The sequence below is a fragment of the Salminus brasiliensis genome, chromosome 23, assembly GCF_030463535.1.
Source record: "Salminus brasiliensis chromosome 23, fSalBra1.hap2, whole genome shotgun sequence".
Taxonomy (NCBI): Eukaryota; Metazoa; Chordata; class Actinopteri; order Characiformes; family Bryconidae; genus Salminus; species Salminus brasiliensis.
The window spans coordinates 12,367,132-12,379,163 of record NC_132900.1 but is presented as its reverse complement, the minus strand read 5'-3'; the positions used below and the strand labels follow the sequence as shown (position 1 = coordinate 12,379,163).

At 43.3% G+C, this 12,032-nt stretch overlaps 1 protein-coding gene across 1 annotated transcript; it reads right to left on the bottom strand.

The window, feature by feature from the left end:
• Positions 1–632: 632 nt before the first annotated feature.
• LOC140545922 (tripartite motif-containing protein 16-like) lies at positions 633–11,182 on the bottom strand. The gene is made up of 6 exons (XM_072668989.1): positions 10,832–11,182; positions 7,932–8,027; positions 4,783–5,016; positions 2,959–3,118; positions 2,748–2,798; positions 633–1,445 (listed from the first exon to the last, which is right to left on the bottom strand). The coding sequence occupies exons 1-6, from the start codon at positions 11,180–11,182 to the stop codon at positions 910–912; spliced, it is 1,428 nt and encodes a 475-aa protein (XP_072525090.1). The 3' UTR covers positions 633–909.
• Between the last annotated feature and the right edge of the window lie 850 nt (positions 11,183–12,032).

The following is a 12,032-nucleotide window of genomic DNA, read 5'->3' as shown; positions in this document are numbered from 1 at the left end:
TTTACATAAATGTTGGACATTGGGTCTGATTCACCACCCGTCTTTCAGAAGAACTCTCTTCCTAAAACCCACTTATGCAGTCTTTACAAAGACTGTTGGGATTTGTTCGTTTTAGGAGAACAATGAGATTCATCATTTCAACCACATCATGAATCTGCTGTAGACTTTTTTGACACACCCAACATGCATTTAAATCAGAGACAAATCCCATCACTCAAATCACTTCAGGAGGTGGTCTGAGCCACATATTATAGCAGTATTGCTCTCTGAGACCCATTTGACAACCAAAATGTCTCCAAGTACAAGCGAAACACCAGAACAAGCACAACAAGCGAATGTGCACATTCCATCCCACACACCGATCTGATTTCAGTCTGATTAACCAGAGATACATTTAACTATGTATGTGTCTAAAATCTTATCAGGGTACAATCCAGATGTGTAAACGCACCCAAGATGCATATCCATAAATACAAATCTGATCTTTTCATATTCCGTCTCACACAATCAGATTTCTGTCTGACTAACTGGAGATGCATTGGGCTACCAAGTGTAATCGCATGCAGCTAAAGTCTTATCAGGGTACAATCAGGATACTGGTCGCATGAAGTGACCAAGTGTAAACGGGGACTTTGTTTGGACCTTTCTCAAGAAACTGGTGAATGAGGCCCATTGTTTTGAAGATCTGCTTGCATGTGTATTCTGGTGTATCCTTAGGACTGGGTTGAGAATTGAACCCCTTGAATTCTGAATTCTGGGCCTACACCTCAGTTCCTCTCTCTCTCTCTCTCATAACTGCATAACTTCTAACAACTGACAACAAGGGTCAACAAGGGTCAACATGTTAAGGTTTAGGAACCTTATCTTCAGGCAAAATTCTACAGATAATTAAGGGGCTAAGTAGGCAATCTATAATTTTGCAGGTGGACACAGGGTCAGTTTGGATCCAGGCCACACAGTAAAGCCAGGATATAAAGGCTCGGTGAACTCAGCCTGCACTTTGTAGAGAAGGATCATTTTCTCAGCGATGCTGTAGAAGGACAGTGTTCCAGCGTCGTAATCCAGGTACACCCCTATCCTGGTGGACTGGTTGTTTTTGGGGATGTAGGTCTCTTTGCTGTGGTGCCTGAAGGCGTACCTGAACGGTGAGCAGTAGAGCCTCCAGGACTGCTCGCCGCAGCCGAACCAGCACTCGTTCCGGCCACCCTTCCTCTGGATGTTCCTGTACGACACAGCGATGTTGATCCCGTTGGTGCCGCCCCATTCCACCTCCCAGTAGGCACGACCACACACCTTCTCCTTGCACAGCACCTGCGGCCAGTCGAACCTGTCGGGGTGGTCTGGGTAGGTCAGGTCCCTGTCATTGTTGACCACCGTTTTGTTAGAGTTAGACAGAGCGAGACGCCGGTAGGCTGTGTTGGTGTCCAATGTCAGATCACAGAAATCTGGTGGGGGTAAAATACATGAGCTTTGGTTATAATGAAGGGAAATGACTGTAACAAAGGGGCAACAAGAGGCTGTGGAGTTCAGTAGTGTTTACCACAGTTAAGGGGTTGTTAGGGCTCATTTATACTCCCTTTATGTATGAAAATGAATATGTCCATTGCAAACACTGTAACCATCACTGCCCACATGCTTCTATATGTCATTTACTTTGACATGGATGTTAAGCAATACAGTCACAAGGGGTGGCAGCTTCTGAGACAACAGTTTCTGACAACAACAAACATGGTGACGGTGGAGGAGGTTGTAATGATGTACTACATTGTACACTGGGGTAAAAAGTGTAAAAAAAAAAAAAAAAAAAGTTAAGTAAATGAGCCATTAGGGACAACATGGATCAGCCAATCAGATTACAATCTGTCTTTATTCACATTGTAATATGATGTAACTCAGATGGCCACTGATGTCGACAGACGTTGTTATCTGGTTGAATGTAAGTTGTGATGTCGGGTCACATATAATAAGCAATATCCCACATCTGCCAAACGTCACATGCTGTTAAAACTAATAACATTTAGTTGTAATGTATGATGACAGAAACCCAACATCTGCTAAACTTCATAATCTAACCTTGTTAGATGTTGCTATGTTGCTGGTTTTTCATTTATGGTGTTTAGTGACCAAATTTTAACGTCTGCCAAAATTGGAGCTTGATGTTATCCCAGTGTTGGTTTTTGACGGATATGTGATTTTGATTTCCAGCCAAAATTCAACGTCTGTCTAAGGTTGGAGCTTGATGTCAACCAAAATTAGAGAGCAACATCTTTCTGACATCAAATTGACATCCCGTGCCTGGGGAAATAAAGGGCCCTTTTTACAAGCCTCATCAATTCATATTGTTGCTCAGATCAGATTTGGCTATCCTGATGATTCACATTCATGTCCGTAATGTGAACGAATCTCTGCCTGAAACGGCACACATCCGCACCTCATCTCCGTCACCAACAACAAAAGACGTTCCTGTCCTCCCATGTTGTTTTGCTGCGCTGCTGACGACAGCAACAATGGTTCTGAGCACAGAGAGCAACCATTCTGGTGCCTTTTCTATATGGACAGGGTTCAGGATGGGCCACAGAACCGTTCGGTGGGAGGGCTTAAAGACGTAGGGATCCGCTGACTGGCTCCATGTTTGCACCACCTTTGTGCCGCAGGATCCAGTAGCCAACGTGTAGGTGTTTCTAATAAAGTAGATAGTGAATGTATAATCTGTATGTGTGTGTGTGTGTGTGTGTGCTGTAACTTACACTGCAGGACCTCGTCTCTGGTCATAGGTGTGAGGATCTGGATTTGCTTCACTGTGAAAACAACAGTAATGTAATACATTAATAATCAAACATGATTTTGGCTTTTTAGCCAGAAAGCAGCTGAAAAGCATCATATGGTGCTTGAGTGTTAAAGGTGCCTGGGGTCTTCTGTTTCCATTAAGCAAAATACTGAAGCAGTTGTAAACTTTACCTCTGTTAGTTATCCTCTCAATGTCCTCTTTACAGAAGTCTTCCAGACGCTTTTTCAGTTCGTTTACAGATTTCGCCACGTCGTCGAACGAGAGCACAGAGCTTACAGTGATGGTGGGTAAATCGGACGTTCCAGGAGGGGCAGTGAGATACACATAACGCTGTAAACAAACAAACCAAAGGTATTTGAGCAAAAACAAACCCAAGCACTACGTTTCTGGTAGTTTCACAGCTCTGGACTAAGCGTATATTTAGGGCATTTAGGGCATTTAGCTGACTCTTATCCAGAGTGACCTACAAGGCTACTCATTTACATTTACATTTATGGTATTTAGCTGACGCTCTTATCCAGAGCGACTTACAAAGTTACTCGTATTACAGAGGAGGGCCAATGTAGTGTTACGAGTCTTGCCCAGGGACTCTTATTGGTGTAGCACAGCATACGGTCACCCAGACTGGGAATCGAACCCTGGTCTCCCACATGGTGTAATAGCGCACCGGCAGCTAGTGGTTTTATCTGCTGCGCCACACCAACCATATTCCTACCAACCTACTCATATTACAGAGGTGGTCCAGTGTAGTGTTAGGAGTCTTGCCCAAGGACTAGTCAACCAGTATAGTCACCCAGACCAGGAATCGAACCCTGGTCTCCCACATGCTGTGGTAGCTTACTGGCAGATAGTGGTGTTAGCTGTTGGGCCACACCAACCAGTGGCGATGACGAAAGACTGTTGGATTGTTTAGTCCATTCTTAAGCTTAATAGTATTTAATGTAAAAGTGTATTGCAGAGTCATAACCACAGGATATTACTACACTACATGGCCAAAAGTACTGAGACATCTGCTCATTCATTGTCTCTGTCTCTCCGGTCCAGGGAAGACATTCTACTTTGGAGCACTGCTGTGAGAATTTGATTGCATTCAGCAACAAGGGCGTTCAGTGAGATCAAGATATTGGATGATCACCACCCCACCTCATTCCCAACTCCTCAACTCATCAAAAAATCATCTCCATCATCAACTCCATCAACTCATCAGAGAACACAGGCATGGTGCCAATGGTTTAATGTTTAGATAGCCCTATTCTTTTGGCAGTATTAACCTAATTATTACTAATAACTAATTATTATTATTATTATAAAACTTTTAACAATTTGTCTGTTCTTATTGTCTATTTATATTGTGTATTCTTACATATTGAGGTATACTGATTATTCATATAGATATTTTATTTTTTATGCAAAAGTTTGGGCACCCTTGGCCAAATGACACATTTGTTCATTTTTTAAAACCGAGAGGCAGTAAACACGGTCTCTGTAGCTAATCGAGTATTATATGAGCAGTTTTTTCCCACAATGCTAACAAGTCAGCCAACATACATTTTTTGGGTCCCTGTCAGTCACAGGCCCTTAGAATGGACCCCCATACAGTGCCCCTGTCCAGGTCTCATCTTGACCGCCACAGTTCCCCTGAACTGCTATTTCTTCAGATTTGTCCGCACTGTAGAAACCACATTCTGGGAAGTCTTGACCATAACCCTAAAAGGCACTGGTAGCTCATTTTCAGCTTCTGTTTGATGAGTTTTAGTACCAGGTTTAAAGAGTCTGACGCTTCCGTTCCAATAAGTGATATGTCTTACACCTGTTTGCTAATCAACCCTTTAGAGTGTCCAAACTTTTGCACAGGCCATACTAATCTCCTGTATTTATATGAAAGATGTATACTATGAAAGATGGTGTTTTAAGTCTGATTAGCTACAGAGACTGTGTTTACTCATCTCAATGTAGAAACACCTCTGTAGTTTGGCGTCCAGCACTGAGCTTACCTGCAGGAAGTGGATATGATCGTCGGTGAGGGAAAGCTGCTGCAGTTCCTCGTCTGTCCTCCTCAGCTCTGCGACCTCCTCCTCCAGCTGCTTCAGGAACGCTTCCGCTCGGCTCACCGCCACCTTCTCCTGAGCCTTGATCAGATCCTGCACTTCAGAGCGTCTTCTCTCGATGGAGCGGATCATCTCGTTGAAGATCTTATCGCTCTCCTGCAGTGCTGTCTGTGCGCAGCGCTGTAAATGACGGACACGGTTCAGGGCTTCTCAAGACATTTGGATGTGGTCTTTGGCCTCCATTTGGATTCAACTCACAATGCTAATTGGGGTTAAGCATTAATTACTTGTTATCCACAAAAAACACCTCATAAATATTAGCCTCACAGCTAACACCAAAGACCGAACAGTCATTAGATGTTAGCCTCACAGCTCACACCAAAGACTGAACAGTCATTAGACGTCAGCCTCACAGCTCACACCAAAGACTGAACAGTCATTAGACGTCAGCCTCACAGCTAACACCAAAGACCGAACAATCATTAGATGTTAGCCTCACAGCTAACACCAAAGACCGAACAATCATTAGATGTCAGCCTCACAGCTCACACCAAAGAGCAAACAGTCATTATATATGAGCCTCACAGCTAACACCAAAGACCGAACAGTCATTAGATGTTAGCCTCACCACTCACACCAAAGACCGAACAGTCATTAGATGTGAGCCTCACAGCTTGCACCAAAGACTCGAACAGTCATTAGATGTTAGCCTCACCGCTCACACCAAAGACCGAACAGTCATTAGATGTGAGCCTCACAGCTAACACCAAAGACCGAACAATCATTAGATGTTAGCCTCACAGCTCACACCAAAGACCGAACAATCATTAGATGTCAGCCTCACAGCTCACACCAAAGAGCAAACAGTCATTATATATGAGCCTCACAGCTAACACCAAAGACCGAACAGTCATTAGATGTTAGCCTCACCACTCACACCAAAGACCGAACAGTCATTAGATGTGAGCCTCACAGCTTGCACCAAAGACTCGAACAGTCATTAGATGTTAGCCTCACCGCTCACACCAAAGACCGAACAGTCATTAGATGTGAGCCTCACAGCTCGCACCAAAGACTTGAACATTCATTGGATGTTAGCCTCACAGCTCACACCAGAGACCGAACAGTCATTAGATGTGAGCCTCACAGCTAACACCAAAGACCGAACAGTCATTAGATGTGAGCCTCACAGCTCACACCAAAGACCGAACAGTCATTAGATGTTAGCCTCACCACTCACACCAAAGACCGAACAGTCATTAGATGTGAGCCTCACCGCTCACACCAAAGACCGAACAGTCATGAGATGTGAGCCTCACAGCTCGCACCAAAGACTCGAACATTCATTGGATGTTAGCCTCACAGCTCACACCAAAGACCGAACAATCATTAGATGTGAGCCTCACAGCTCACACCAAAGACCGAACAGTCATTAGATGTCAGCCTCACAGCTAACACCAAAGACCGAACAGTCATTAGATGTGAGCCTCACAGCTCACACCAAAGACCGAACAGTCATTAGATGTGAGCCTCACAGCTAACACCAAAGACCGAACAGTCATTAGATGTGAGCCTCACAGCTCACACCAAAGACCGAACAGTCATTAGATGTTAGCCTCACCACTCACACCAAAGACCGAACAGTCATTAGATGTGAGCCTCACCGCTCACACCAAAGACCGAACAGTCATTAGATGTGAGCCTCACAGCTCGCACCAAAGACTCGAACATTCATTGGATGTTAGCCTCACAGCTCGCACCAAAGACCGAACAGTCATTAGATGTGAGCCTCACAGCTCGCACCAAAGACCGAACAGTCATTAGATGTTAGCCTTACAGCTCACACCAAAGACCGAACAGTCATTAGATGTGAGCCTCACAGCTAACACCAAAGACCGAACAGTCATTAGATGTGAGCCTCACAGCTCGCACCAAAGACTCGAACAGTCATTAGATGTTAGCCTTACCGCTCACACCAAAGACCGAACAGTCATTAGATGTGAGCCTCACAGCTCACACCAAAGTCCGATCAGTCATTAGATGTTAACCTCACAGCTCACACCAAAGACCGAACAGTCATTAGACGTCAGCCTCACAGCTAACACCAAAGACCGAACAGTCATTAGACGTTAGCCTCACCGCTCACACCAAAGACCGAACAGTCATTAGATGTGAGCCTCACAGCTCACACCAAAGACTGAACAGTCATTAGACGTCAGCCTCACAGCTAACACCAAAGACCGAACAATCATTAGATGTGAGCCTCACAGCTCACACCAAAGACCGAACAGTCATTAGATGTGAGCCTCACAGCTCGCACCAAAGACTCGAACAGTCATTAGATGTTAGCCTCACCGCTCACACCAAAGACCGAACAGTCATTAGATGTGAGCCTCACAGCTCACACCAAAGACCGAACAGTCATTAGACGTTAGCCTCACAGCTCACACCAAAGTCCGATCAGTCATTAGATGTTAACCTCACAGCTCACACCAAAGACCCAACAGTCATTAGACGTCAGCCTCACAGCTAACACCAAAGACCGAACAGTCATTAGACGTTAGCCTCACCGCTCACACCAAAGACCGAACAGTCATTAGATGTGAGCCTCACAGCTCGCACCAAAGACCGAACAGTCATTAGATGTTAGCCTCACCGCTCACACCAAAGACCGAACAGTCAGTAGATGTGAGCCTCACAGCTCGCACCAAAGACCGAACAGTCATTAGATGTTAGCCTCACCGCTCACACCAAAGACCGAACAGTCAGTAGATGTGAGCCTCACAGCTCGCACCAAAGACCGAACAGTCATTAGATGTTAACCTCACAGCTCGCACCAAAGACCGAACAGTCATTATATGTTAGCCTCACAGCTCGCACCAAAGACCGAACAGTCATTAGATGTTAGCCTCACAGCTCACACCAAAGACCGAACAGTCATTAGATGTTAGCCTCACCGCTCACACCAAAGACTGAACAGTCATTAGATGTTAGCCCCACAGCTCGCACCACTGAACTGGTTGCGAGTTGTGGCCAATCCAGGAACAGCTGGTGCACATCCAGGTGTTATTTTCCCTCCTCTGCTCTGAACTGACCTTGTGAGAGTCCACAGCCCTCTGCAGGGCCTCCAGCTCCTTCTCTCGCTCCACGATCCTCTGCAGGGATTTCTTCTTTGGCTCCCCCAGCTGGCTCTGTTGGACAACCGATTCAGCTGAGCTGAGTGAATACTACACGCATGCACATGTGCGACAGAAATAGCTGCGTTGGGCGCCACATCCAGTGCATTTAGAACTACTCTTAGTTTAGGAGGCAGTGGTCAGTGGACAGTGTGGCAATAAGCCCAAAATGTACCTATTAATAATCATTATGCATAATTATGCATGCAAGCAAAGTATAAGTACAAATTGTAGGTCATATTATTGGGTTTTAGGTTAGCTTAGCAAGAACCACTGATGTAGGTGTGTATATCGTCACTGTCCAATGAAAAGCATGTGTTTCCAAAATGGCGACTTTACAGAGGAAGGCAAAAATGAAATAAGAATTTAGAGCATTTCTATTGGTCTAAATTACTTGGGATTAATCAACTGCTGGTAGACCCTAATGATCATATGCTTCCATACACCTGCAAATTCGGCTACTTCCTTCAAACTGTGGCCTTTTGGCACGCCCAAATGCAATCAGTCCTTTTTGGCAATTATTAATATTTGCTTTGAAATATGAAATAAGAGTTTATTCCAAGTAATTTAGAGCATTTCTATTGGTCAATTCATCCAGCGTTCAGAGACGCTACAGGCCTCAAACTACGGTGGAAACAAGAAAACGGACAAAAATGGACATATATGTTTTTCATTGGACAGCAGCGATATTATGTTCTAAAAGGCTTTAAGATCCTTGTGTTTCCTATTGATATTTACACACATTGTTTTCAGAAATATTCATTAAGATGGCCAATCACTTTAAATGGGTATCAGTCTTTGGCTGATATCAGCAGAAAATGCTGGGTCAGATATCAGAGGAAATACAGTAATCAATCTGTGACAATCTTGTGACAAGTGCAGTCTGAAACAGCACACACTCACACCGTGTGATGTGATGTTAGCTGTGTGTTTCTTCTTGTAGTTGAGCGTTTAGCATTATAGTATAGCATCTCATCTCCTGGCAGTTCAGCGTACAACTTTGGCCTACTTGAAATGCTACCCCCCTCCCCCCACACACACCCATGTCATCCTAAATACAGTGGATAGCTTAACTTTTGACTGGTACAGTATTTGCTGTTATTCTAGATTTCAATATTGGTTTGGGAAAGAAAGAGTGGTATCAAGCACTATATGGGCAAAAGTATTGGGACATCTGTTCATTCCTTGGTTCTTGGTTCAAAATCAAGGCTATTAAGCAGAGTTTAGGGATGTCCAGGGAAGGCTTTTTTTACTAGGTTGTGGAGCACTGCTGGGGGTCTTGGATGATCACCTCCCAGCATCATCCCAACTACCCAACTCATCCTAAAAGTATTGAATGGAGCACCATCCATCATTGCAGAGAACACAGTTCCACTGCTTCACAGCTCAAATCTGGGGGGGGGGATTATTCCCTAGCATTAGGCATGGTGCCAATAGGTTCACGTTTATCTGCTCCTAAACTAAACTAAACTAACAAAACTAAATTCTTATTCTATTGGTGGTGCTTCTCTACAGGACTTAGAGTGCAACTCTAAGTAGCTGAAAGCATTTATTAGAAGGAGTACTTATTAGAAGGGGTACAATACAGAGTGCTTTTCAGAAACGTGACTTATATAGACTTGTTAATCTGATCAAAGTGTTGGATCTTAAAAAGAAATGCTATAAATATCACAGTAAGTTGGTCAGGTATTTTCGCAGCACAGTAACACAGTAACGGTACCAGTAGCAATGCCACCATATGCTATTTCTTGGTGATAGGTGATAACTCGATAATGACGGATGCCTTTTATTTTTACACTGCCTGGCTGAACAGTCGTAATCCTGCTGGGTTTTCTAGAACAGACCGTTCCACTCGGTTCCAGAATCCACGCTGACATGCAAGCTTTGACACTTTGACTAATTAGACGTTTTTGAAGGGCAAGGCGTGTATCATAACTCGTGTTGAATGTTACAGGGGGGCTCAATTATTAGGGTGCAAGCAAGCAAGGTTTCCAGTAATAACACCATAGAAGTCTGCACTAGATGTATAGGGTTAATAAAAAAATATGGAAGGAGTGCAAACGTGTCATTTCAGTAATTGTAGTTGTAAAGTGTTCATTTATTAAATTTAACACTTTAGCACTATTTAACCCCAATAGATAGATAAGCCTTGGAGTGTTAAGGGGTTGGAGATTTTGGGCCAAAAGTCCGGACCTAACAAAGTAGGTGTGAAAATCCCTTTAGTCACCTTGTGTGTTTAAGGTGGTGGTAACTTTAGGCTCCTGCAGATGGCATCGCACAAGGACGATCAGGCTATAAATACCTACGAGGTGTGTGACGAGATTCATAGATTGAGAAGACGTTGGGTAACTGGGATTTCTGCCACTGCTGGTAGACCCTAATGACCGTATGCTTCCATACACCTGCATACTCGGCTACTTCCTTCAAACTGTGGCCTTTTGGCACGCCCAAATGCAATCAGTCCTTTTTGGCAATTATTAATATTTGCTTTGCAACCCACTTTTTCACACATCCAACAAGACATTCACTGCACTGTACCACCTCTATGAATCCCATCACACACCCTGCAGGTATTTATAGCCTAATGCTCCTCATGCAATGCCTGCAGGAGCTTGAAATGACAACCCCCCAAAACACGCAAGGTGACGCAAGGTTTGTCTGGGGAGCTTATTAATTAATGAATGTGTTATTTAGCATAAAACAGCTATTTATTTAGGGATTTTCCTCAGTATCATGGAGTAATTTAAGACGGTTTACATTTATGCATGTAATGCACTCAGTACTGCATGCTTTAGCTTACAGCGACTGTACTTTCACACCTGTTTCTCCGTCCGTTCTGTTGCAGCAGACACGATCGTGTGGCCTCGGTGGTCCTCCATGGTGCACATGAGGCAGATGCACTGCTGGTCCGAGCAGCAGAACACCTCCAGCAGCTTGTCATGCTTGGAGCAGATTTTGTCCTGGAGAAAGCCTGTGGCATCGATCACTTTGTGCCTCTTCCCCGCGTGCAGTTCCTCATGGAGCTCCAGGTGAAGACAGCAGTAAGAATCCAAACACGTCAGGCAGGACTTGACAGCTTTCTGCTTTTTCCCAATGCAAGGGCCGCACTCCACATAGCCATAGGCAGCATAATTCCGACTGCTGCCTGCCATGCCCAGGACTCCAGACATTTCCACTGAAAAATGGATTCAGTGATGGTCACATACATCCAGGAACGAACAAACAAGTACTTTTCTGGATGTATTATAGGAATTTGCTAAACTGAGAACCAGGTATTTGCAGTAGAATAGTGCTGACCAGTGCAGTACTGTATTGGACTAAAATCTACTGCAGACTACAGAATCAGCATCATGATTTGCTTTTTGCAAAAAAAGAAATTTGCAGCAGAATGTTACTGAACAGGGTACTGAAGTGTGGTTTTGTGGTGGGTGTAAATCCACTGCGGCAATTGGTAGAAGCAGAAATTAGCACCTGAATGTTTCTATTTTTAGATCATTTATCATTTCAGAAATGAAAATAAAAAAAGGACTGAACTAGCCTTATGCAGCAGAAATACTGTGCGCTAAATTCAGAATAAATCAAAAATTCACAACAGAACACAATACTGAAAAGTGCAGTTTTGGGTGTGAGTAAAATCTGCAGTAGAAGAATTCAATAAAATAAAATAAAATAAAATAAAATAAAATAAAATAAAATAATCAATACATACAAAAATGTAAAATGAAATGCACAAGAATTATATAATTATTATGATTATATATATGTTATAATTATATGATTATAAAACATAGAACACATAATTCAGAATCATAAAGGTTTGCTGCATTTAGATTTAGAAATCTTACTAACAAAATGTACTGAATTGATTTTTGACAGATATTTGATGCATTTAGAATGACATATTTATGTCAGTAATGAGCTCATTTTAATTCAGATGATAATTATCAATTATTATCAAAAGTCATAGTTTTGGGTTTAACAAAAAATTCCTTGCAGCAACTGTAATGCATGCAGTCTTTA